The sequence below is a fragment of the Pocillopora damicornis genome, chromosome 5 (assembly GCF_964200805.1).
Source record: "Pocillopora damicornis chromosome 5, jaPocDami1.2, whole genome shotgun sequence".
NCBI lineage: Eukaryota > Metazoa > Cnidaria > Anthozoa > Scleractinia > Pocilloporidae > Pocillopora > Pocillopora damicornis.
The window spans coordinates 28,118,718-28,146,425 of NC_142674.1; the positions used below are offsets into that span (position 1 = coordinate 28,118,718).

The 27,708-nt window shown below is 37.0% G+C and overlaps 2 protein-coding genes and 1 long non-coding RNA gene across 9 annotated transcripts; 1 reads left to right on the plus strand and 2 right to left on the minus strand.

Annotated features, from left to right (window-relative positions):
- LOC113684875 (uncharacterized) lies at positions 1–21,338 on the minus strand. Of its 5 annotated transcripts, none has more exons than XM_027202285.2 (6): positions 6,664–6,779; positions 5,303–5,331; positions 2,427–2,589; positions 2,030–2,224; positions 1,338–1,457; positions 1–619 (listed from the first exon to the last, which is right to left on the minus strand). In XM_027202285.2, exons 3-6 carry the CDS (start codon positions 2,541–2,543, stop codon positions 485–487), a joined length of 567 nt encoding a protein of 188 aa, XP_027058086.2. In that variant the 5' UTR covers positions 2,544–2,589; positions 5,303–5,331; positions 6,664–6,779; the 3' UTR covers positions 1–484. The 5 variants fall into 5 exon arrangements, with proteins under 5 accessions (XP_027058086.2, XP_089063162.1, XP_027058089.2 ...); XM_089207036.1 differs by lacking the exon at positions 6,664–6,779 and adding an exon at positions 5,811–6,049; XM_027202288.2 differs by lacking the exons at positions 5,303–5,331; positions 6,664–6,779 and adding an exon at positions 21,243–21,338.
- Positions 3,749–27,708, plus strand: LOC113684878 (uncharacterized). Its single transcript, XR_003447513.2, has 5 exons — positions 3,749–3,870; positions 4,197–4,303; positions 4,734–4,897; positions 22,902–23,006; positions 26,010–27,708. It is a non-coding gene; the product is annotated as an uncharacterized LOC113684878 (long non-coding RNA).
- LOC113684876 (uncharacterized) lies at positions 10,537–15,777 on the minus strand. Of its 3 annotated transcripts, XM_089207039.1 has the most exons (4): positions 13,402–15,777; positions 12,331–12,408; positions 11,498–11,639; positions 10,537–11,231 (listed from the first exon to the last, which is right to left on the minus strand). In XM_089207039.1, exons 3-4 carry the CDS (start codon positions 11,591–11,593, stop codon positions 10,878–10,880), a joined length of 450 nt encoding a protein of 149 aa, XP_089063165.1. In that variant the 5' UTR covers positions 11,594–11,639; positions 12,331–12,408; positions 13,402–15,777; the 3' UTR covers positions 10,537–10,877. The 3 variants fall into 3 exon arrangements, with proteins under 3 accessions (XP_089063165.1, XP_089063164.1, XP_027058090.2); XM_089207038.1 differs by lacking the exon at positions 12,331–12,408 and having other exon boundaries at positions 13,417–14,131; XM_027202289.2 differs by lacking the exon at positions 12,331–12,408 and having other exon boundaries at positions 13,402–13,723.

The window sequence follows — 27,708 nt, forward strand, 5'->3', positions numbered from 1 at the left end:
TGTGGAGAGATCCATCTTTATTTAACACTCTTGCCCAAATAAATGCAATTGAGCCAGAACTTTAATAGCATTTCTACAGTTATATACATTGTTGATTACTATACCAACACTGATAGCAGAAAGACATTCCGGATGAACAAATAAGCGTATTGCGACTACTGTTCCCTTACAAGAGCTACATGTACATGAATCAATGAATCCTCGGTTTTCAACTTCCTCCACTCTACGATCACAAAACGTCAAATTCACTGCCGTTCCATTAATTCGTGTATTTTTTACAGCTCATGTATAAGCCTTGGATATAAGTTCATGTTTTAGACCAACATTACTTGCAGAGCAGAAAAACACATTAAGCATTTAAGGTCTACTGGGTTACAGCCCGTGTAATTAGCATAATCTCAGAACTTTATGAGTTCATTCCATATTTAATCATCAATTTTTCGAACTTGAGGTTTCGAAAAGATTGTGCAAATAGTCAGGTGTTTTACAACAGTTTACGACCATCCATTTCTCGTTCCAGTGCCCTGAAGGTTCTTTCTATCTCCGCATCGTATTGTTTGATCCGATCCTTGTCTTCTTCGTCGCTCAGGTTCGCTCCAGGGTCTCTGTTAAAAGGTTCCTAAGGCAGATTTACCGTTATTTTCATTAATTATTGTGCAACAATGGTTCGAGCTTAGGAAATAAATCCTCCTTAAAGTCTTGATTCTAAAGGTGACACCTCTTGGAAACTATCGCATTAAAAGCGTTGTTATTCAGTTTTAAACTTCCGATTTATGCGTCAATCTGTATCTCTCGAACGCCCATGCGTGAAGTTTGAAGAGCACGAAAATGCTTGAAGGGATGCTTTCCCATATGCAGGAGCCACTCACTTTTTTTAAATAATCTTCTCGAAACTACTCACATAAAGTTATGCATTTAAATAATTCTTAAAAATTATTGGACAAGAGCATTTTTTTCAATAGACTGTCGTAGGCTTAAAACTCAATTAGTTACAAGAGCCAATCATAACAAAGATTGGTATCATCATTAGCCAATGAGTACACAAAGTAACAACGGGCAAGCTACTGATAGCGCGAAAAAACCCGGGGGGCCAAGTTTCGTTTGGCGTCTGATCGGTTAAGAGCATGATAATTTTTATTAGACCAATCACAGTCCGAAGTAAAACAAAACCAAAACAATCCTGGATTATTTTCGACGCTCAATTAAAATTTTTCTCTCTTGTGTGTCACCATTAGCTGTGCAAAGAACGCGCGCAAACCACACGAGTCCTGCTTTCCGCTTTGGTCAAAAAGGTTTTGGAAAAGGCCTACATGACAAAAAAATCGGCACAAACGTACCATGTCTTTGTTTCTGGCTTCGTCTTCATTCTGTGTCTGCTGTCTTGAACAACCTATATATCCAGGGTGGATTCGGCATTTCCGCTGCGGCTCTCGTTTCTCGAAATTGTTCCCATTTTTCTGAAAAAAATAATTTCCCCTCGTCTCCTAAATCAATGCATAAATATGGTAGATTTTATTCGCATTGTCATGTAGTGGTGCCCAGTGTTGTCGAAACACCAATGGCTTGTTCAGAATCGTTTGAAAACTCCGAAGATTAAATTCAACATGGATTTTAAGCACATTAAAAATTCCCTCGACTAGCGATTTTCATTGTCCTCTCGGCTGTCAAAATGCTGAGAAGATATGTAACAGTAACAGGTGAAAGGATACACGGACGACGCATTGATCACATGAGTGATTATGAAACAAACATAACTGCTGCATTTGACTCTCGTCGACAGTTATGCATAGAAGCATACGAAGGATTGAACCTGTACAGTAAGTACTTGTCGTTCAAAAGAAGATCAGTGTTATTTGGGAAGAGCAACAGCAAAAGCAATAATACACGTCATCGGTAAGGCAATAGTACAAATCACTGGTAAAGCAATGCTACATATTACTGGTAAAGCAATGCTACATATCACTGTAAAGCAATGCTACATATCACTGGTAAAGCAATGCTACATATCACTGATAAACATTTTTCTTACCCAGTTGGCTATGTCTCGAAGAAGAGTCCTCTTTAATTCTTCGTCTGTGAGACTTCGTTGGAGTTGAAACTTTGACGCTGTGTTTTCATTGTCGTATGCTCTGTCTCTTGAAGGGAAACTTTCTGTTTGCTTATTTCTACTCCAAGGATAGCGATCAAAGTAATCCTGAGAGGCTCTCTCATCTCCTGGAAACACCTAGAGTCAAGGCTACTTAGTTATAGTACAGAACTATTCATGTGTCACCAAATAGCTAGTTTATGTGAGGCCATCACAACACAGCGGTCAAAAGTCGGGCATGCGCGTAGGGATCAATTCTGGTTTGCCGCGTGTCAATGAGAAGTGGATTGAAATGAATAAAGAAAGTTACGAAACAAAGAAAAATAATGTTAAAGTTTACCTTGTTGTAAAAATTGTCCTTTTCTTCTCTCTGAATCGACGAAAGAGGAAGCGAAGCGCATAGAATTATGCAGAGATTTATAAGAAGGACAAACGTGACGCTCCTCATGTATGCCATAGCCTGACTTGCTCGTGAATCAACGTTAGATAATCCAGTTATTTATCTGCAAAAAAACAAAATGAAACAAAAACAATAAACAAGGGACAACGCAAACTTGTGCTTGACAATGACCTCCAGCCCTAATCACTACCCAATCATTTGTTGTTCAGGGCGATCGTCAGGGCAGGGAATGTCCTTTTAACAAAAAAATGTTTTCGGAGAGAGTCATAACCGTTTCGACAATCTGAGCTGAACTTTATATCCTATGCAAGAACTCCAGGAGCAATCAAAGTCGAATCGAAAATTGAATGATACATGCCATTCCCAAACGGAGATGAATTCCGTTAGCGATCGCTTCCAAAACGATTATAAACTGCGAATTCTTCTCAGGGTAAACATTGTACTGTGTCTTCATTCATTGATCAAATTCTTCCATGCACAGAGGTTTAAAATGGTGTACAACACCCAAAATGTGATAGTGCAGCGTTTGTTTATTGTTCCGGGAGAATATCCATGAAAGATTCTTTATTAAACACAGGCAGGTAAATGATTTTAATTTCAAGTTGATAATCACGAAAATACTTTTAAGATATATGAGTCAGTTAAAAATGTGCATTTTGATTTTAAACTTCTTTCTAACTCGTTTTCGACTTTTCCTTCAAATTGCAAAAGCAGAATGCGTCAGGTAAATGATTTTAAATTCAAATAAATAAGCTTGAAAATATGTTTGAGATTTATGGATCTGTTTTAAAAAAAACTTTATGGTGCATTCTGATTTGAAACCGTTTTTCTTGTTTGTTTGGAAAGAAAGTTAAAAGTTATTAAAAAGTTATTCTCATTATTATTTCGTGAGTTCGAGCACGACTCATGACGTCACATCATGTTACCTTAGCAACTGATGGCTTAGATGCGTTTCCAAAGAATGATGACAACGAGAATGAGAAGTCTAACTACACATGAATTACATGTAATGATAACGGGTAACGGTACGTCGAATAATGGCACTAATATTAAAGGGAATACACACGAAATGATCTTAGTGCGGTTTCAAAAGAGAGCCATTTTTAGTTAGAGTCAGTTTGTTTGATGGTGCGTCTGAGACGGAATGTTACTAAAACTAGGAAAAAGGGACTGGGAACAGAGAATGGGAAACGTGTGAACAGCGGTAATCCGCCTAAGAATTCAAAATGGTGGATAACTAAACGGAGGAAGGATCTAGGCCCGAGTTGTTTGAGCTCAGTCGTCAAAGCAAACAACATGGACGATGATTAAAGTATTTGAGTTCAAAACTGTTTTTTCCTCTGATATATGTAGCTGGTGCGATAGAAATCGGGTCTTCGGAGAGGTGAGTGTCTGAGAATTAGTCTTAGGCGACTTAACATTTGAATAAGTTATTACGAACTTCAGCAAACGTGTTTGCAAAAAAGGTTTGCCGCACAGCAAACACTTTCAATAGTCTTGCATTAAATGATAATACACCTTCACTTTGGTGAAGTAATTCAAAATTTTTGCTGTTTCATCTGACATTATCAGTAATGCCATAAACTGAGCGATTGAAAATAGATTGGAATGTGATTCATGCCGCGTAAACAGATTTCAAATATGAACTAATACGTAAATATCTGGAAAAAGTTTTTCGATGCCATTAAATGAATATATTTCTTCTCGTAGGCTTACGATTAGTACCACCGCAAGACAGAGAAACAGACCATAATAGCTCGTGCGAGCTTCGCATGTCGGCGAAGATAAGAAACACACCAAGTTGTGTGATTTAATATGTAAGCAAAGAGTACGGTAGTAAATATTAACTTGTCATCCGCCATTTTAAATTTCATACGGGTTACTGCGATACATTTGTTCCTTTTTCAACGTTCCTCGTTACCAATAGACCTCTTAGAATATTTGTTATTCCGTTGAAGGTCTCAAGGGAAGATCTTCCTTTATATGCATGCATACCTGCATGCACGTGAGTAAAGAAACAGTTGTCTAGTTTATTTTCACATGACCTTCATTGGAAAAACAAAACATACGAGCTAAAGAGGATTATTCCTCGTTTCTAATTTCAGTGTCATCAAATTGAAACTTCAAGCATTACATGCGCCAAAAATTTAAAAAGTGACATTTACAGAATCGTTAAATATAGCATTTTTTTGCCAAAATTTTCGTTGATAGATGGTTCATTTATTTTTTTCCTTCCATTCTTCGCAGTTCTTGACGATCGCCTACTTATGAAGCTATAACGGAGGTCAATGAAAGTTTTTGCGCAAAATGCGATAGATTCTGGGATTACTGAGGCCCGAAGTAACCAGGTTAGCGCATGGTTAACAACCACGGTCGGAAACCAAATGTTCGTCGCCCGTGACAGCTAAAAGGTGAGGATTCTTCTCATATTTTTTTACGACAAGAGAATGACAATATCCCACCGACCAGGCAGAAAGATTAATGAAAGGAAGGAAGATACTTTATCAGGCTTGATACAAAAAAAAAACTCAGTTGTTATGTTTCTATGCGGTCGAATGAAAGTTGTTCAATTGTTCCTTCTCCAGTTTCCAATTTTCTCTAAAAAAATTCCTCTTGGACGTCAAGCAGACAAAATTACCCTTATCCAAGAAGTGAAGGCTTCACTAGTCATATCAAATTCATATCTAATCTTGGAGTAAAGCAGCAAAGAATAACAACTTTAATTAAAACTTCATATGTTCACTCTCAACAATCGACGCACTAAGTAACAGGTTCGGAATCTTAGTCTCTCCTTAAACTAAGTTGAGTACATTAACCTTGCAATTTAAAATCCAAGCTTTTCAAGCTATGAAACAAAGTGAATGACAAATCATTGGTTGGCAGATGAATTCCATTCATCAGTTATGGAAATAACTTCTAATATGCAAAAACGTGTGCCTTCAAAAGTTTTACTTGTCCGCTCAAAAGCGTGATGGAACTTTATAGGGTTAGACATCGCTTACTGCTACATGGGCAGCATTTTCCCTCGCCCATGCTTTGCACCGGGCAAAGTTTTAAAATTTTGAAAACAAGTTCAGTTTTTGGTATGCTCGTCATTCAGCTTCATCATTCCATCCCAACACAATTATGCAGGTCACTTTCGACGAAAGTGATTTAATATTTACCTCCACTACGATTAACAAATGTTAGCTATTGAGTAAAAGAAGGACTTTCGCTACGCTAGAAGTTTAATAATTCACACCGCAAAGTTGTGTTCGCACTAAAGAGAAACTGGGTTTTCCTTTGTAAGAGAAGAACAACTTAGAGAGTATTTGTAAAACTAACCAGATGTCCTTGAAACCACACATTTTTAGCCTGGTGTCTTTAGCACTTGTAAATCTCAGTATTCATTCAAATCACCATACTAGACGCTAATGCTGAGATCCAATTCATTGGAGTTAAATCAGCTTGATGATTTTTAAAATTTTCTATTGATTTAAGAGACTGAAACTATCTACGTGAATTTTCTCCTTAGCTGGGGTCAGTTTTGATTGGTTTGTGTAAGCCAACTGTTTGTTTGCTCTGATTTGGTGGCGAGATGATTCACTAATTTAGTAATTGGCACAAGAATTGAAACATGCAGACGCCAGTATGTGTTCACAAGATAACAAGTTTTATACCGACAATAATTTCATTAACATTATGAACGACGCATTTCCTCTTTGGGCGTTTTAGAACTTATGTGGTCACGAAATTTTCAGCGAGCAACGTGGGAATCATGGTCAATTACTGTAAATTCTCTTGTGCTTCTTAATGTAACAAGCTTATGTTAGTGTTTTGCATAGGTTTGGCATGTGAGGAACCTTACGCGAAAACCATGGCCAATTTCGACAGAAAATAATGACTTTGCTCTTCTATAATCAGCCAGATAGGTATCGATATATCACAACGTTCAAACTAGTTTGACTTTGAGTTATCACTTGTCCCAGTAATATGCAACAACTTAAAAGAGCGTTGCCTTGTAGAAAAGCACAGTGTGAGGCTATTGTTCTGAAACTGACTCTTCCTTTTTGTCCCTTACTTTTTTCTCAGGGTATCCAACGCGCCTTCCTTTAGGGTCGCAAACGGCATTAAGCCGCGTGATGTACACACTAAAATGTTCCATTCTTTCCTATAAAAATTAATGACGATGACTCACCTGTTAAATTGTTCTTTTAAAACCGTCTTCCTTGAGTTATCCCAATGACAGCATAGGTGCAGATACGTTGGTGTTGTTTAGATAGGCGTATTTAAATGCTTCTGCCATGTTTTCACAGCTATCAATTTCCGGTATTCCATTGAAGAGTGATGTCATTATATGATAGCCAAACTGATAAAATTGTTGTGATTCCAGCCGCTTCCTATGTGCGTATTTAACGATTTACTGGTCAATAACTCGCATATTCTATCGGCTTCGCTAGCAATCTTACCAACAAGATTTGTGAATAGGAAATAATTGTATTATCCTCTGAAGGCATTTCAATTGCGGAAGTTTCTCGTTACCTCAACCTACGCGCACACATGCACGAGATCCTCAACTATTCAGCCACATTGTTGTTTTTTTTTTTGTTTTGTTTTTTTTGCAGTAATTATTTTTTCTGACACTTAACTTTTGAAAACTATGAAGTTTCTTTAGAGATCTATTTTCTCAAAATATACTGGAATTGTTTTTCAGCAGGCTATTTCACCTCAAAGAAGAAGCACGAGGTTTATTTTTAGATCCTTTAGTCCGAATTAGCCTGTTTTGTGCTTTTTATTGCATAAGTGCGTCTACACATGGGAGTGCCTCTTTCGCATGGTTTACATAACATTACAGGATTGGCATGTGGACTGAGGACATCAACAACAACAAAAGAAACATTTTGTTTAGAAGCAATGTTACGAGAAAGAATAGATTTATACGTAGATTTATGTTTTCATTCATCGAAATGTCGTCTACTGCAATGAAAACGAAGTTTTTTCTTAATTTCCTTCGCAATGAAAGCAATTAAAATTTAAGATCGTGAAGGAAAGAATTTCGCTCACAATTGGGTCCAGTTGCTACACATTGGAGTATTTCCTCAACATTGAAGTTATGTTAAGTATTAAACTCGTCTGTTCTATGTTATGGCTTGCCACCAAAATGGAAATTAGGAATGTTTTTGTCATTCTCCGCATAAGATTTCGTTGTATTGCCCTTATTTTGGTGAAAAATTTGGACGAAATTTACCTTGCACGAAGCAGGCTTCAGGTAACAGGCAAATCTTTCTTGCGTGCATTAGGAATTAACGTTTAAGTGGATATAGCGAAAAGGTCAAGTATCGCATACCGCACGTTTATTGCTGAACCACAAAATTACATAAAGGTTAATCAGGAGACCGTCAGGAAACACAAAACTCTTAAGAAGTGGCGGTTATTCATTGATTTTTGACTAGCTGGCATCAACTGGCACTACTGATTATGATGATGGCCGAACATTTTTTTAAATTTCCCTCATTTGAAATTCGTCTTTATGTGAAAGAGTCTAAATATCCTTCGCTTTGTCCTAGTAGATTTAACCTGGCAGCTATTCACATAATAATAATAATCATCATCATCTGTAACAATTCAACTATTCAACAAGCCAAGCTGTTCTAATCTTCTTTTCCACCTAATATTGTTGAAGATACTAAGTGCTTGAAAGGAAAGCGATAACTAAGCTTGTAAATATAACTCAACCACTAATATAAACAATGTGTTTGTTTTTCGTTTACCAATGTAATACATGACATAACACATATTGAAAACTTTGTTGAATGATGCTAGATGTTGATCATGAAACGATCTCCGATCCTCACACGCGACCAAACTTTTCCAATTATTTTTTTAATTCATCATTCATATAAAAGTATTTAGCGTCCATTTCCTGTGCGAAGCATCCACGCTATCTATCTTTTTATCCTGGTGGCGATAAATCAAGTTCTCAGCTCATTAAAATAATCCCCTTTCAACAAGTGCCAGCCACTGAAAACATTACTCGAATGACTTCGTCACAAAAAAGATTGTTGCTACGTATTTCACCTAACCATGGAGACTGCTCACTAGTAACGAAACCCACGTCATGATACACTGCTCAATTTTGTATTTTATCATGTTCTGATGTGTTTTCTTCTAACTTTGATGTATGGTATCTAAGAACTGGATAACCGTTACAAGCTCAACACGGTTCTACGATGCGTGCTAGGTAGGTAGAAGGCCCCATTCATGCAAGCTTTTTCACAAATATTTGCTAAAAGAAGTCGGGCGTCACCAATTGATCGCCGGAATGGAACGCCGATAAAAGAATTGCAAAACTTTGCTCGATAACTAAGCAATGCACGCAAACAGTAGAATGTAACTTAAACGAGTTTAAAGGGCTATCATAAAAATATTTCTCGAGGTAATTACAACCAGAAAGCCTTTCGGAGATATCGCCGCACTTCACCAGTTTTTTAATTAATTACAAGGAATTAAGAATAACGACGCGCCATAACAGTGAAACGTGCTAAGACAATAGTCACTTATCTTTAAAAATGAATAAAAATAGAACTCTTGCCGTACTTGACATTAATCATGACTTTGGGATAGGAGAACGTGCTCTTAAAGGTCTAATAAAGAATGAATATTAAGATTGTCCTGATCTAATTCACGTAAAACCCATTTTAGGGGGCCTTATTTTTTATCATTTACCATCAGCAGTTTTTGATGGGCTTTCAATCGGCCGAAAGTTTTTAAATTCATTTGAGGGGTCAGCTCTCATATGTCCGTTTGCAAAATAACGCGCACACTTGTATTTGGTAAAAATGCCTCCTCAAACCTTGAAACAACAAAACATTATTGGAATATCCCGTTGATAAGCTTAGTTTTTGGTTGTTCAACGGTGCCTTGCAAAGTTCATTGCTAGGGTTGTACGATTATTTCGGAACAGGAAGTCTCGATTGTGGTGCACTTTACAACTCTTTTTTACTGAGAGAAGATATCGGAGGCCATTGTTTAATTAGTATTCCTATGTATTTACACTGAGACAAGATGTCTCCAGCATGGAACGAGGCGATAAGCCCAGAATGAAGAGAATTAATACCCTTTAGGATTAGCGACGACCAAATGCGCCCATTCTTAAAATCCCATTTACTCGTCATTTATAGTTGGAAAACACAGTCGTTTTGAAGAAAGAAATTTTAAATGTTTGCCAAGGTGGCGCCAAGATATATATATATATATATGTATATATATAGATATATATATATATATATATATATATATATATATATGTATAGTTACTTTATCGATTTAAGTAAATAAGAGATTGTGTTAAACAGATTATCTTCCTTCCAATCGAGTTAGAAATTAAATTGCGACTGAGCCGCTTTCTTTGCCAAAACCTACTTGTAAGTAATTCCATGCATTCATCGACAACTTCATTAATTTTGAATTGGCGCTGAAGTGACTGTTTTTAATTTGATTTTCTCTATCTGATTCCTCAGTTATGTCTAGTCGGGGTGTAAGGGAACATCTTACGCCAAGAAAGAAAGCCCGACAAAATTTCCCCATTTAATCAGAGCTCAGACATTTGGGTAGCTGGATAGCATCTGATGGATTACCAGACCTAGTGGTGGAAAACTGGTCAGTCATCCAGTCAAATAAGCAATTTTTCTCTGACAATAGAATGGCAAAAACTTATGGTCAGAGCTTCCCTATTGACCGTTGATTCTACACTCGCCAAACAAAGAAAATAGAGAGAGTGTTAACGAAAGACTAAAATAACATGTTATCTTTTCATAATCATTTTTTTTACAAAGTGCAAAAAGTAAGCCTAGCTGGGTACGTTTTACCAAGCATATTAAAGTTTCTGGAAACATTCTGTCACGTTTTGAATATATATGGCTAATATTTATGCGACTCTGCAATGGGACCAACTTCACTTGCCATTTTTTCCAAAAAGAGGTTCCCAAAATATGTATTTAAATTTTCGGTTTTTCAACTTTCGACATTTCATTAAAGGTCATTAAATCGAATTAAATACAAGATGAATGAGTAATTTTTGATCAAACATTTATTGTTTTGTCCATTTTCCCATGCTCTAGCTAATACAGCAACACCAATGCGCAATATTTACATAGCAAAAACTATACACTTAAATACTCTCTGATCATATCAAAGCTTCGTTTGATGCCCTTGTCTGCCAGCAGCTACCGGGAGAAAAATTACATATTACATTTTGTCGCTGTGTTTCGGTGCTCTAGTTTATCATAAGAAAATAATTCAACAGTTTTTTTTCCTCATATTAGACGATCAATTATTATTATGATAACCTATGATCTTACGCATCTATACATCTATAAATATGTGTAAACATTTATGAAATTTGGAACGAAATCAGTGACGAGCTCTTTTGGGAAGTTTTGGTTTTTTAGTCAGTTTTGGTTTTTTGGTCGGCAGACATTGATAGATATGACCAGGACTACAACGCCTTCGCACTCTTTTTCTTCCTTTATTTTTCTGCTGATGATCAGTGTCATTCACAGAGCTGTCAGAGTGAGCATCTTGTTCTCCACCAGATCTGGGTGCATCTGCAGGGCTAGTTAGCAAAGGGCTTGAAGATATTGGTCTCTGGCTGCTTTCACCTGAGTCATGTTCTCCCATGCCGAACAAGGTAGCTAAAGTCCAGCCTTCTTCAAATTGATTTTCTTCACTTGCTGGCTTACTTGTTGAAAAGACCTCCGTTTTTTCCTTATAGAGGAAAGGTAAATTTTTTTGTTAGATCATTTCTTCTTGATAAACATTTTATATTGGTTTCTAATCATATCAAGATATAGCACTGAACGCGTCACTTGCATCGCCCATTAAGGATACTGAGTTAAAATTCCATTTGAGTGAATGAGAGGAAAATACAAAAATTCTTTTCATTGGTACGATTTTCCTTACACTGAGATGTCCAGTAAAGGCTGCTACTTTGCTCTATCGGCTCCTTAGAGCGTCAGGGAAAGTTCCCTTACCTTTTTCAATTTGCTCGGCAGTCTAGGCCTTGCATCCACAAACATTATCTGTGTTATCAAGAATCCACTAAAGGCAATGAAAGTTCCCAGTTTCATCCTGTAATTGTCGTTTGTTCACCAGTTTTCAAGGTTGCACCAAAAGCTGTAGTGTCGGGAAAAAGAAAATTGTTTTAATTAACGTTGCTTTATCCTTCAAGTCAGTTGAAATGATTTTACTGCATTTAATAATCGACTGTACACTGTACCAGAGCAACTATCCTGAAAGCGATCTTCACAGTAATGAACACTACTTGAGCAGTAGTGAAAATAAGACCCGAAAAAAAATTCAGGTCTGTACGGGATTTGAACCCATGACTTTCATATATTCACAGTCGTTTAGCAACTACACTATTAACAATTATAATTTTGAACAAGAGGAATTGTTTTGATTTGATTTTGATTTGTTTTGTTTGTTTGTTTTTGTTTGTTTGTTTTGTTTGGTTTTTTTACTGGCATACATTTGAGGGTAACTTCCATGAGTGAAAACACATCTTGGCAAAGTGAATTTAGTATTATCCGCCATTTCCAACTTAGAGGAGTTGGTGTGAAATAAATGAGAAGGCCGACCGCAAATGAACCACAAAGCAGAAATTCAGGGCTAGGGAAACCGCAAATTATTCCTTTTTTTCCGCTTCAAGAGGGAGGAATTTTTTTTAAATGAGAGTTTAAAACGAGTATGGTTTCTATTGTTACGAAATGGTACATGTACAATCACTGAGCAAAGCAAGCCTAAACGTCAACAGCGGACTTTAATACAACGGTAGGAAAGCGAAAAAGGAGAAGACCTGACTTACACAACACTATTGAAAGAAGAGATCGGTAACGATTTCCTGTCTTTTTCTAAATTGGTTCCGATTTGCTTGAAAAATTTCCTATGTTGATCAAGAAGCTTTCCGTTGAAATGATGATTTTCCTCAGTTTCCGGTGCAAGACTCTATTTAAGATTGTCTGAAAATTTTCTGCTGCAGGAATGAATTACGATGTTTCCTTTTACCTCCGTACCATGGCCAGTGCATGAGCAAGAGTAACTTGATCTATCAATAGTCACTCTGTTGTGTCGTACGACATAACTCTACTTTTTCTCTCGAATTTTCGTCTTGACCAGAGAACTGATGAGTTTTAATCGACATTTTGTGTGGGTGGTCAATTCGAGAGTCAGCAGCAACGGAAATACGCCAAGCTCCCGGATGAACATTTTTTGTTGTTTTTTTACATACTTTGCACGAGATTGAATATATGAATAAAAACCAAATATATATCAAATGAAATAAAATAGTGACAGAGTTAGAGCGAACGAATACATGAGCTTTTAGAAACGTAATGATTAACGTAATCCCCAGTTTTCGATACGAAAGGGTTTCTGGTCTCCTTTTCTCAAGTGTATTTGTTTCGTAGCTTGACTGGTTTGTAATAGCGGTCCTCTCTTTCTTTGTGGTGAGTAAGTGGGACGGGAAAAAGAGCTCGGTTTCTTCAGAAGAGCCGACAAACTCTGATCATAACAGAGCCACATTCACCTCCCCCCCCACCCCCCCAGAATAATAAACATCTGATCTCAGACTCTAAAACCATACTGCTAGTTGTTAGATCCCAGAAAGGCTGAAAGTATTGTCGGTTACATCAGCGTGGCTGCCAAGATCTATGAAAAGCGAGCTACCCTCACGAGAAATCCTTGTCATTCCACTAAATGTGATATATTGATCTGATTCACGTCGTTTGAAACCATGAAGTTTGGAAAGCGTGCGGGAATTCTTCGGAATATAGTGAAATCTTAATTGTGCAACAGTGTTTCACAATTGATTAGAATTGGGGGCTAACGAGTTACATATTGACAAACACGTGCACTGAGGGGAAAAATGAAAACTTACCAGTTAGAGTTATACCTTGCTTCACTTGAGAGAATCTGTCGTTGTTTTCTGATTGCTGTTTGCTCGTCTCTTGCCTTCTTCTCTGTTATCGCTGGCCAACGCACTAGTTGTTATGCACGCCCTGCACCCGTTTTTATACCCACTCATGCTACGACTCGGAAGCACGCATTGTGAAATCACATGTTGTAACGTAATCCTGGCAGTGACACGGATCAAGATAACTCGAGATGTTATTTTAACGTTGTCCAGTGATATCCTCTGAAAAGCTTTAATTGTGATGTACTTGACATCGCCTTCACTGTAAACTGTTGAGTCTATAGAGCTACATGTTAACATACCAATGGTGATTTGCGATAAGTACTTGACGATTGATAGGTGTCTTCTAATTTATTTGCACTTAGTATGGGATTTCCTGTCGACCACAATTAGCGCGGGTATTTTTACAACTTGTGGTAAGGTTAGGCACGAGGAACACATTCTTGCTTTTTTATCTTTGGTTAAATTTAGCTCTCTCTCCCCTCTTCTCCAAATATGGAAAACTATTTGTATTGAGGACAAAGCATCTGAAGATCACCATCAATTTACTGTATTTTGTTTTCACCCGTAAAAGCCGATTAGTTAAAGGAAGTTTTTGATCCTGTTCCATGATTAGTAATTCCATGGTACACCGGACTCTTTTTGCTGATCATTTCTCTTAATGATTATCAGTTAATTTTTGGGATTTTTTCCCTGATGGCATTTGGTTTCCATTTCCTAAAATGTCATCTATGTGACCGCAAAATTTGGATACGATTTCATGGCCCCGTCAATTAGCAACAAGTATCATGATCAAAATCAAGGTTTATTCAAAAAAACTGTGGTTAGTTAGAATAAACAATCTCTTAAATGCACAGACTGCTTCAAACTTTCGTCTGGTTCCAAATGAGACTTAATTCTCAGTTTTTTCCATTACTCTGTCGACTCGTAAAACTCTCGTTTCCTGGGAACACTATATACAGCTGCCTACACACCATAAACAGTCTTTTAAACTTAACTATGTTTGTTATTGGTTCTGATGTTTAAACAAGAATTAGGAAATTTGGCTCTAGGTTAACTTCTTGAACGTGATATCCGCTTCATAGTAACCTTACGAAGATAGGAAATTGAGTTATCTCGGAAATAGTTGGACGATTATTTTTTTAGTACGTGACAATTTTAAAAGATTAGGGTAAGCGAGAAAAATTAACTTAAGTTGCCTTGAGAAGGTTCTACGTGATCTTCCATGCTTAAGTACCAGCAGAAAGGTCTTCACTATTTATATATATGAAACAGGAAACTGCTAACATGTGTCGCCAAAATCATAATGGAAAAATTGTGCCTTAATTCCATTTTCTGTTGGCACACGCTGATCAGATTCTGGCTAAAATAAACTTTTTTCAAAATATTTTGCCTTTTCTTCCATTTTTTTCTCAAGTGAAGAGCTATTTACGTTTAAATGACGAAAAGGAATCATAAGCTCTAGTTATCGAATTAACAATGAAACAATTTTTACTTAAGGTTCTATATTTCTCCTTTTTGTATGTTTCGTTGCTTTTCCTTTTTGAAGAGGAAGACGAGATTCTTGAGAATCTCTGCAGGCTAATCTTTTTTCATTTAAGCTGTTCCGTTCATGCTTCTTCAAAGTACGACCACACCTTATTTTTAGCTATTCCTTCCATGACTTGCATATTTCAAACACTTCCCTAAAACACACTTTCGCTCTTAACCAGGGCGTAAAGATTTTTGTCCGCATTCACTTTGATTTGCCTTCAGTTTTGGCAGAGCGGTTTCGTTGTGGGTTTGTGTTGTGTTGTATCTGAATGGATTGTATCGTATTTTATTGTAATGGTTTTATTTGTTAGTTTGTTTTTTTTGTCGTCTTCTTAAATTTCACACTACAGCATTTTTCAAAAAATATATTTCTGTACACTTTTCGTAGACATACATAAATTGATCCAAAGCGCGCTTGAAAATTTAGATACTTTACTATTTTACGCAATTGCTTTGGAACTCGTTACAACTATGAGCTATTCAAGTCATTTTGACAACGTTTCTTCTACGTGTGCACGAAGACGCTTATGTGTTAGTCTTACTGCTGGAAATTCTAGAAGATTGGCGTGAGCCTTGCTAAAAAAAACGTGGAAGTAACTAAAGATGAGCCGGCTTGAGATATTCCAGCTCAGGCGAGCTTGTGGGCGATCTTCTTCTCAGGATGCCAAGTCACTAGCACCAGCATGCTGGGCAACTGCTGGAGACCCACACCAAAAAACTCGCCACGCATGTCGAGATGCATATCTTTAATCCGCAGGATGCCATGAAAGATCGGAACTTCTGGAGTGGTAGAGAAGATTTGGTCCGGGCAATCCGCCCGATACGAATGGGATAAGATAGCGAATTTTTGTGGTTATTATCGTTATCATCATTGCATGTTCAATGTACCTTTTTCAGCGATTCCCACCAAAAATGACATCATCAATTTTATTCCAAATTCGCATTCCAAAGTTATGATCATCAGTGAGAATTGCGGTAGGGTACGAAAACCAAATAAACTTTTAATAATGACTACTGATCATTTATAGTCATAATGGCCATTTTATCATGCATGGTGTTATCAATTATTGGACTGAAGCTACATAGGTAGTAAGCTTATACTGAACTCTGACAGCGAAAGGAAACCACTAACACACCCACAGCAATGCCACCAGCAATGGGAAATTCTAAAGGAAATTTTGAAACGTGTGATATGTAATCAAACCAATCCATAATCCATAATGAAGAACGCTTGTCGCATTGAAACGTTGCAGTCTTTAGCCTTGCTGTACAGCTCAGGTAGAGCATCCTAATTCGAAAGACGAAAGCATGGGGTTTGAATTCTATTAAGAGACCCAGATTTTTTTCCCACCTTCCTGACAAGTTTTTGACATCTACTCTCTTCATCAAGTTCCAAATTTAACAATCCTTCACAATTTCCTTACTTTAGTAGCTTTGGTAGTTTAACACTAACGTTTCTCATGATCCACATGCCTGTCTTTTTCACTTTTAACACATTCGTATAAAGTCGGAGAAATCTTACTTTTGGCAAGCCTCAGTTTTAAAAGCTATTCTAAGCATGATTCAAGATGCTCGGTGGAGGGCCGAAAACCTAATGAGGCAATCGCAAAATTTCTTTGGCGGGAACTGGACAAATAATTGTCTCACTTTGTTGTCATCTTCTCTCCTATATGTTAAGCGCTTTAATACGTGTGGTGCGGCATTCACTCGACCATTTTTCTTAAGGTGAGCTATGCCCTTTCATGGTTTTGCTCATCATAGCGCGCTTTGTAATGCAGTGGCACGGCACCGGAAGATGGAATGCGAAGCTGCGAGGTTCGATTCCACTTGGGAATCCAGAATTTTCTCTTATTTTTTTGGCCTGCGCTGGTGACAAGACAATTCATTCCTAAGTAACCTTTTCTCCAAAGTTTGACATATTTTCTTAGCAATTAATAATTTTTCGTTTACTAAAGACAATCCTTAACGAATACTTCTTGGTTACCATTTTTTGTCATTTGCACTTTGGCAAATTGGGAAAGACTCTTGAAATAAATGCTCGACAGATCTATTGGCACTTAAACTTTTTGAGTATGTCTTCCGGACTTGAAGAGATTTGTTATTCTTAAAAAACCGTAACCTCGTAATTTTCCATCTGTTATTATGAAACTGGACCATTTTTATTATTATTGATTTGGGAAAAAATATATATATATAACTTTGCCGCTGGGCTTGTCTCCACATTTCTCTTTCGTCGATTCTGACTTCACGCAATCAGACGAGAATGGCGCGAGCCTAGCATTGTCATTCCACGATGTCAATGTTCAACAGCATTTGTTTAGAATATTTCATCTTTGAAGTCACATGATTCTTGGTTTTCCAACATTTACGAGAACAGTATCATCGTAGTTTGTATACAATGAAATGATCGCTTGATTTTCGATAGAAAAAATTCTGGATTGTTAAAACTTTATCCAAAAGTGGATTCGACGTCAAAGCCACATTTATGAAATGCTAACCGATTGAATTTCCTCAAAACTGACTTAAATAAGTATGATTTGGGAAATATTGCGAGTGAGGTTGTTACTCTATCTTTTCAGTGCGTGGCAAGGTACACTTTTGTTAAGCAATTTAAAGTTCAAGAAGAAGTTCAGTTCTGGTGCTGATATCAAAGATCTTCAATCATCATCAATAATAAAAAAAATTATGTATATTTATATGACAGGAAAGGCATGGCTCATTTTTTTTCTAATAGATGCTTAACTTAAGTGCCACTTAAATTATCACAGACTGGATGTCGGCCAATTTGAAACGTTCATAATTATATTTTTATAAAATGTAAACAACTCTTTCAGTCTTTTCGGTTTCCACGCTTTGTAAGATCTCCAATTAGATTCCGTTCATACCAGAGAGTCATTTAGATTTTCGGCCGCCCAAGGAGAACGGCTTATTTGCTAACGACCAAAAGGGACGATATCTGAGGTTGTGTGTACTGTCACACGTCCCATATGCAAAGTTATGTAACGCTGGTGGTCGCCTGCAAACTTTTGATCGTGCGTGGCGACCTTTCTATTTATAGGTTGAGAATTGATTGATTTATTCTATGATTTTATTCCTAATACTAATCTTAACGCAGATTTTAATGGTTATTAATGCTCAAAACTACTAGTATTAATTCTCATCCGAGAGGCTCCCCTTCGTTGCACCAAATTCGACTGAATATTAAGAGATGTATCTAAGACACGTTTCAGTTGAGTTTGAATGTATGCAAACCATCGAATGGGTATATTCAGCTCACGGCTTCAACTAAGAATTAAAGGGTACGAAAGAGATGTAGAGAAAACGAGTTTACCTGCCCAAGTAGCTACAACAGTTCGCAAAGGTAGTCGTCTTAATGAGTTGAGACGGACTTCTATAAGATGCACCAAATGCACCAAAGCTTGCTCCCGTTGTTTCTCTCTCTTCCTCCTTTGCTTCGTGAATATATGTTCATGTATCTAGGTTTAGCTGAAATAATGCCTCTTTGAAGGAAAACTCAAACTGTTGGATAATTACTCCCATGCATGTCTGTTTGCTTGTTTGCTTTTTTTGGTGCATGGCCAACTAAAACCTATATAATCCAACATATCACTACCTCCGGTGTAATCATTTTTTTAAGTGAAGACATGACGGGAAATGATTAAACAAATATACATAGGTAGCTGAGTGGAATGATTTAACTTTCCGCCACCCGTTGGGTTTACATAATATTGGAATACTAGGGTGTATTATTTTTTTGCGGCCACTGATATCTGCTACGTTGCACCTCTTTGACTCCTACCTCCAAAAGTAAAATCACCACTACATAACATCGTTAATTGGCTGAAAATACCGAGCGGAGGGGAGGGGGAAGTCTTATTCTACTACGTATCTTCCAGATTTTTCCTGACTCCCTGTTTAATGTTTATTTATAGTGTGAACCAAGTAGACAGATTTGAAATTGATTTGGTAGAAAAGAAAAGAAACAATTGGTATTGTCAAAAAAGAAAGCATGATATGACAGTCACTAGCAAGGTATTCCACTTAATATCAAATTTGTCAACTAAGATCCGACAATAAATTGACGAAATCTAACTGAGCTAATTGATTAGTTGAAATGAGCTGAAAATAGATCCTTTTGAATTTATACTATATTGCGGTTTTACGGTCCACAACACTGTGATGCAGGATTGCCTGATTCCGACTTGTCTAGTAAATAGACTTTAAATCCCATGGGTTACCTTCTTTGGAACAAAACCCAATAAACGTTATGTACTAGTTTTGATTCCCAAGTTGTGAAAATGATCTCTTTCGCAGACCTTCATTCACTTCCAACCCACGTAGGTCACGTCGTTTGATGATCGGAGAAAGAAAAACGCCAAAGGCATCACTGTCCGAGAATATTATCAACTACGTTGTTATCAAGACAAATATTCTGGTTATGAAACATGCCGCATATCTTTTGTATTCTCCATCCTTGTGATGCGAAAATTGACTTTCCGTTGGATACAATTGTTTGTGAAAAATAACATTTCGAATGAGTTTCTAACGAAGATTGTCCAGACTAAGATGTGAAGTTGCCTTTGCGCTCTTTTGGCGATGCTACTAGGTTTCATAATGATACATTTTAACTTGTATCCATTTGCTCCTGAAAAAATATATGATCTGGGTATCTGTTATAGGGTTAATTGTCAGTGTAATAAAAAGTGCTTACGCTCGAAACGTTAGCTTTTCGGTGGCGAATTTACATTATCAATTTAGTTGATAAAACAAATCATCTTGTTATACTACCCCTCAACACAGCACTACAGTTTCTTCAGAAACTTTTCCCCTTAAAGCGACTAAAGTTGAAGTAAGGCTTTTTTTTTAATGATTTCTGAGCCGAAAAACAGGGTTAGGGTTACAAAATGTCTACATACGCCAACAGAGTTCAGGTCAAAGAACAATATTATTTTACTCAGTAACTCTGTTAGAAAGATTAGTTTTAGCTGAATCATTCAGTCAAGCAAAGTGAGAACGGTTTAAAAAGATCATAGCTCATTCTTGAATTGAATTCCATTGGTTTCCACTCAAAGATATGTGGTAAAACTGACTAACACTGAAAGTCAGTTTTAGCGGGTTTGCCAGAATTTTTCACGTTTCTCTTAGTTTATGGACCTTCACCAGCCTTGCTGTTTCGAAGGTTGATTCAAGTCACCAGGATGTATAAAAGAAAATAAACATAAATTGTGCCTCCTTAACACTTTGAAATACACAAGATGCATCTTAGAGGAATTATTGTTGGCCTGCAGCACGGTGGTTTTTATTTCAACATTTTGGCATTGAACCGACTTCCCTAAATGTGGCTAATCCGTGAAGAGCGATAGAAATAGGTAAAGCCGGGTCTCTTGAAAGATCATGGGGCTCGCAAAATTTCTATCCGTTCTCGAAATGTCGTCAGGTTTGTAGGTCTGAAAGTCACGCATAAATTTGCAAGTTCTCATAGTTTAGGATTCATTTTTACACTTGCGAAGGCGTCGACGAAAAAGAAGCTTAGCGTAGAGATAAAGTTATGATCGGCGAAATCTTTGTTTGATCTCTGTCGTTTGGAAATATTGCCATATATATCATAAAAACAACGCGAAAGGAGAGTATTTGAGGTCAATCCAATATTTCCTGTCGTTGATAGCACCTTACAGTGATATAATGGTGGTAATAACAAAGAATTTTATGACATAGTGTAACTGTTTACTCGCGTCAAGGTCTTAGATTTTCAAACAGAGGCCTCGGCGTCTGGCAATTTCCGAATTTCCCATTTGTCATCCCTGTCTTATAGCATTTGTTGTTGTTGTTGTATTTCTAACAACATTTACCATGTTATTAGATGCTTTTAGTTAAGACTAGGTAGCTTTGATTTCTTTGGTTGGCCGTATCATCTAAGTTTATTGTAGGTAAAATTGGTTACACATCTTTAGCACTTAGTTTCATACAGTCAAGTTCATGTTTAGGTCAATATCCCAGCATGGCCAATTTCGTCAATTCAGCCCTTAAGCTGCTGCACTTAGTTCCGACAAGATTTATCGCCTTTCTCCTCTAGCAGGAGCTAAATAGCTCCAGTCAGTTATAGACCATGTTCAATTGAGAATATTTAGCTTAATCTAGTCTTTTTGCGAAATTTGGGGCAGACGTCGAAAGGCAAATGTTTAAATGTCTAGATAAGGTTCTCCTTCTTTTAATGTATTACGTAAGAAGGGATCTTCAAAGCTATGATGGTATTAAAAAACAGTTTGTATTACCTCCTCTCCTCACATGATTCCTGGAAAGCAACGTCAATAAGCATCTTTGGAGGTTTCTTTCTTGGCACAGTTTCCAACTTATTAATAACATGACTTGTGTTTACTTGACCCCTCATTCCGATACCATCTAAGTTACTGTCGTGTCATGCATGCTTTCCCTGGAATCTTCCTGCATAAAATGACCGAGACTTGTTGATGTCCATGGAATTCTGAATGCGATTAAACATTTCGTTTAATTGAAGCATGCACTCAGGAAATATTATGTTAATTAAATATATGCATTGTGTGCTACGACAAGTTGCGAGAGAAATCATATCCGTTTGATCTTATTGTCCCTCTGTACCTTTCAAGATCTACTCTGATGTCGGCCGTCTAGTTCATCGAAATAGAACAAACGTCGTTGAATTAACTTTACACTTCCTGTGTTTATAACTAGACAAGAAGTCCGAAAAGTAACTTAAAATTTCAATACACTAGATCTCTTTATCAAAGCGACGCGGAAAACAGTGCCAACTACATGCAACTCGAAGAGTGTTTTTTAAGGTCGCAGTGCATTCCTTTTGTGTATTTTCATTTAGTTTACTTAACAAAGAGACACGGACATTGGCAAAGGGCTCTGGATATTTTAAACGTAAGGTTGTTGCAAAAACATCCCTTTTTTGCTGCTCTCCAAACTTTGCTTCAAAAGAGAAATTAATGGCAGAATGGTTCGTGCTGAAGAACTCCCGCAAAGAAAAAAAAAAACCAACAATAACAAAAATAGCATTCAACAGCCTATTTATTTCGAAAGATTCTGCTTGCTTTTAATTAGATCGGATTATTTCAATTTCCTTAATGTACCAAATTAAAAAGAAAAGGTTTTACGCGAGATTGCAGATTCTCTTTCAAAAAAGGAATTTTAAATCACAGTGGGAAGTGACAATTAATTCTCTATGTGCATGCATGCATCCATCCATCTGTGGAATGCCTCACTTTACCCGGGATGTACTAGAAAGGCATCTGAAACTGTGGCTCATTCGCTCTGACGGAGGGCTGACGCTCGAAACCTCAGCTTTGAGACTCTTTACGCTGGCCAATTTACAGTGATAATACCAAATTACCCTGCTATACTCTCCCACCGACTCAGCGCCACATTTTCTACAGAAACTTACCCCTTTATTTAGTGGTTGCTAGTAAATGTCCCACAGCCGTGTTTTGAATTTATCAGTCTTCTTTCTTACCACCCTTGACTATAAGTTTATTCTCTTAAATTATCAATTAAGCCCCAGGTTTTCATTATCAAGTACAAATGGTCATAAAATGATTGTCTTCTAAACTAAGTAAGTATTTTTCCGGAAATGGTGGAAGTAAAAGCAACGAAGACCCTTTCCATGGCCATATGCGGGTTGATTAAAGAATATGCAGTGATACTATGCGCCTACATGTCGAAATTTTATTTACTTATTGTTGATAAAATCCAATCAGCTAATAAATCCAGTATTGAGAGGCAAAGACCTTCTGTTATGCTCAAACGGAAATGCGCAGTATGGCTGTTTGTTTATGGGTCGGAGGAAATGATTCACAAGATTTTAGACATGAGCTCAATATTATACCATCTTGTCTGTCTTATGTGTATTTGTTCAATAGCTGATTTTGAAACTTCGGCTCTTCTGCGTTTAGGTACGAAAACAAAATGAAGGTAATCTGTAGGACAAATACGTGGCGTTACCCACAATCAGTTACTTACATCACAAGTGGTACTTGAGATGATTTGGAACTTTCTCGGTGAGTTTGATCAAAACATACTTTCAAACCTATCATTTTGATCCAGTGAGTTATTTTTGGTTGTTAATTAATCCTTTGCAGTCATTGGGGATTATCACCTTTCGTCTAAGATCGCTATTTTTGGGAATATTCCATGACAAATGCGCCGGGATTTGCAAACACTTCCCGTCCAAAAGTGCCTTTGTCTGAGAATAAGTGATGTAAGGTTTTTGCATCAAAAATTGGTTATCCATACCTCACTCGTAGTTGCTTCCTGTCCACCCCAGATAGTTAATGAACAGCACTCGCAAATTCACAAATGCACAAAATGTTTTCCATTAAAGGATACCTTTCATACTGTCATAGGACATTCGAAACTAGTTTTAGCATGGTGTGCCTTTGGAAGTCTCAAACTGTTTACAATGTATATTAAAGTTCACACGGCAACCAGGTGGACAATCAGACATGCTTTAATGCTGCTCTGGCTCAAAGATTTAATGAATGTAACTGAGAAGTTACAATTCATAGACTTTGCGTTTCGACGCTCTTGCCTAGTGCCTTCATCAGGTGTGATGAAGGCACTAGACAGGAGTTTCGAAACGCTGGGTCTAGGAATTGTAACTTCTCGGTTACATTCATTAAATCTTTAAACCACAGTAGCATCAAACCATGTCTGTTTACATTTTCTTGCAAACCACAAGATTATGCTTGCTGTACTTAAGACGATAAATACTTGCAAATCTCCTTTTCTTCTTAGTCGACAAATCAATGGAATTTGTATCTAGTAAGCTTTTCCGAATTTAATTTTATATTTGTCTAGAACATTCTTGAAAACCTTTTACTATCATTTTCCTTTTGGCCTGCTCGCGAACAAAATTGCTATTTACGAATTTGTGAAGTTATCATAGCTGTTTTTAGTATTATTTAGAGAACATTTTTTTCCAGTTGCTTCTTAACGAGACGATCCTTTTCACGTCTTCCTTATTATCTTAATTCAACCCAGCTCATGCAGTCGAGCGCTATCCAATGATACATGGATCATCATTCATGATCTTTGTGCAATCACAAAGAAAGATTTGTCGCCAAAAGTGGCAGTTCTTCTCAACCATTCAACAAATAAAAGCTTTTTAGATATTGCAAACTCCAAAATTTACATGGATAATTATGATAATTTATTGCTCATGTGGGCTGAAGCAAAGCCGTGGAGCGACAAGACAATTTTTGAACAAATTACTAGTCATTTCAAAAGTAAGCCGATGTGATTTAAATTCTGTAATATCTAAGAGATGGAGATCTGAGATACTTTGATCATATCTGTCGTTTTCCAATCACTATGATGACAAAGAATATGCTATTTGCGAAATCAAAGCGTGGGCCACACCAACGGAATTAACATCTTGAAGTTGCTGAACGTCTTTATTGGACAAGCGAAAATGGGCACACGAGTGAAAGCTGGTTACGTTTGGAGGTATTGATTGAACAACAATTCAATTCCGGAGCAACAAGATTGCCGATTTGAGGAAAATGCTGAAACTAGAAGATTTACCGTTTTGTTTTGTGATATTGTGTATCTATAATGTTTTGGCTGAAAAGCTGTTCAAGGTACTATCACTTTTGCAACTCGGATGTATGAATGGTTCTGATTTACACAGTGTACAAGCACTTTAGAAAGAACAAGCGACATTCAGCGGTTTCCGCTATTGATTCTACGAACGGATTTATGAAGATTTGCTCCATTCCGAGTCACGAGGTTTCAAGGGATCTTTCGGTATTGTACAGTTAATAGAAGATTAACTAAGGTTGCAATAGTCCTGAACATTTTTGCATTTCTTTTTTTTACACTGGCATAAATGAACTTTTATCTCATTCTTCAATTCAAGGTTTAACTGCGAGTCAGGATCTCGTTCCGCCATATCACTTCGAAGAGCCCGTCGTAAATAAAACACCGTTACAACTTCAGTACTGTCATTCATTCTTTCGCTCATACCAAACGCTAAAGGCCTGTAATTTACAAGAAAGCTAACCTGGGCCTCTTTGATGTACAATGAATGGGCTTTGAATTTTCTTTTTAAGCGGGTTGATTTAAGTACATAAATGTTTTTGTGTACATAAATGTTTTTAAGTATGTTTAACCCTGTTTAGAAGATCAAATTTTAGATTAAAAGCTAAGCTAAATTGGCAACGCTTGAGAAAGTGGTCTTACTGAAAGCTAAACTTTGCTTAAGTGAGTTAAGGTGAGGGAATTTCGCGATCTTCTAAACCAAAGCACAAGGTTCCTCGAGAATCATTACATCAGTTAAGAACGTGCGGCTAAGCTAAAAATCCTTTAGAAGATAATTTTGCTAAACGATAGATTTACTTTGTTTTTAATTACCGACTCTTTCAAGATCAGATTATTCAACATCGAGCGAATTTTTCGCTTGTCATCGCAAAAGCAAAAGGTTCCCTATCATCTGTACAATAATATTTAAACTGCCCTTGTTCACGGAAATCTATGGTCATCGATTGCTCATCACTTCTCAGTTGTAGCGAAAATAGCTGTTGCACTTGCTATAAAAAAGCTTAATTCCATTGGCAGGAGGTTAACAAAGGAAATCTGCTAACCTCCATCATCGCTTTGTGGGATTTCGGTTCGTTTATCGTAATTGTTGTGTTGGTTTGTAACAACGCATTGACGCAGAAACAAAACAATGTCGAAGACCCCTGACGGTCCGTTCTCTAACTATGCATCCTTCATGATTCTCAACAAAGTATATAATCAATTTCTATTTTGCTGCAAGGCGATCTTTATATCTATTGTTTTGTGTGTGTTTGTGTAATGTTTATTAGTGTAATGTAAATTTTGTAGCTTTTGGCAAGTTTCTGGCGCTGCAAGCATAGATTTTTGTATTCGTCAACTGTTCCACAACCTGACTGCTGCTAAATCGAACCTATCTTTGTTTTATTTAGAAGTATAGAGCGTTTACATTGTTCCTATTTGGCAATATTGATATAAATAACGTTCCTTAATCACTTTGCTTACAGATTAACTAGCTTGTTTTGCCAGAATATGAAGAAAAACAAATACAAGTTGTACAGCATGAAGAGACATTGCCCCTGATTATGATCCCTGGCGCGACCGGGTCCATGGTTTCCCGATCAAGTGAAGCAGTCTTTGTGGAGTTAAACATAATTATAATCATACCCAAGAATAGAAAAAACACTTCTGACCACAAAATAGAATAACAGCTTGTTCAAACGTTACCTTAAACATACATGAATGCTTTCGTCCAAAGTGTTACCTAATTTCAGCAAAACTTAGAAACAGAAAGATCCAAATCGCTGGGTCTTAAACGAACTTCTATGTGCATCAAAAAACAAAAAAAAGCAAAACTGAAAGAAATGTATGAAAAAAATCACTTTCTTAACACTTGTTATACGTCAAACTATATTTGTTCTAGCTGTATCAGGATTTAAACTTACGTAACGTATTGCAAGGAAGGAAATGCATATGAAGGGGGTTGGAATGTATTTTGTATCAGTATCGCCATTCCTTCCGACACGCAAACCTTCGCGCCGGTGTTCGACCGAACCGATTGCAAGATATGTTCAATGAAAACAAGACTCGCCCAGGAGTACTTAATTCCAATAAGATTTAATTTTTGATGAGGCCGACCCAGCGCATTATGAATGTTTGAAATCAGTCAATTCAATCTCGATTGTGCGATTAAGGCGGCAAAAAAAAACGTTTTGGAATTTTATTCCTCTCAGTTATGAAGGAGAAATATGTCTTATATGACCACATGGCAATGGCTAAAACGCACTGAGGTCATGCATTTAAGACGATATGAAAAGAAATAGCGAAATTCACTCAGTAAATTCTGTAAAAAAACAAAATAACAGAACTGCAAGTGTATTGTAAGATTTGTTCAGCTGCATGCCAGCGTGATGTTTTTTTTTTAATTTCAAATGGTTGCTACTTTTTTAATTTTAATTATAGAACTGTGCTCTCTCTAGAAAGATTGTATGGGAAACCTTTGCCTGTCGCCTCTGTGTAACATTATTTGTTTACGTCTGTCGCTACGGAAATCTCTTGTGGAGAGCGTGTTTGATGTATTCAACCATCAATATTTCATGTGCAAGGTGGTCCTAATTATCATTGTTACATGGACATGTTCGGGGGTTTGTCTTACAGGTGGAGATCTCATTTGGTGGGCAGTCTTATTCTTTTGAAAGTCTACTATCACCTATTTAAGTCTTGGATAATCTTTTGATAAAGTTGAAAGCTTTTGATAAAGTTGAAAGCTTTTGATAAAGTTGATACGAGACCTTTTATCAGGAAACGTGACAGAGGGCAGAACTCGCTGGCATACCTTCCATGGACTGGAAGTCTGTTTGTTTGTGTAATTTATAGCTACAATCGTTTGTATCATTCATCGTCAATTGCTTCCGATGTCGTCTAGAAATAAAGTTTGTCATGCAGCAGTTCGAAACAATCGGAAACATCTGGTTGAAAGAAGAAATATCATTCGTATTTCGCTAACAGGCACGTTCCCGCTTCTTAAAATAGCGAGAGGCTATTAACACAGATCATCTACACAAATGGTTAGGTTTCAATTTTAATCGTAAAGACATGCAGCTAATTAAAAACCAAATAGGAGCACATGCTATCAATAAATCCGCCATGAATCAGCAAAGTCCACACGAGTCTTGATCATTCTTGAAAATAAAAGGTTAGAAAATG

Excerpts from the sequence above, each read along its gene's own strand:
- LOC113684876 (XM_089207039.1), bottom strand. The coding sequence starts at position 11,593 with ATGAAACTGGGAACTTTCATTGCCTTTAGTGGATTCTTGATAACACAG. Across the intron at positions 11,232-11,497 it reads TGCCGAGCAAATTGAAAAAG|GAAAAAACGGAGGTCTTTTC; the intron begins GTAAGGGAACTT and ends TTCCTCTATAAG.
- LOC113684875 (XM_027202288.2), bottom strand. The coding sequence starts at position 2,543 with ATGGCATACATGAGGAGCGTCACGTTTGTCCTTCTTATAAATCTCTGC. Across the intron at positions 2,225-2,426 it reads AGGACAATTTTTACAACAAG|GTGTTTCCAGGAGATGAGAG; the intron begins GTAAACTTTAAC and ends CCTTGACTCTAG. Across the intron at positions 1,458-2,029 it reads TTCGAGACATAGCCAACTGG|AAAAATGGGAACAATTTCGA; the intron begins GTAAGAAAAATG and ends TATTTTTTTCAG.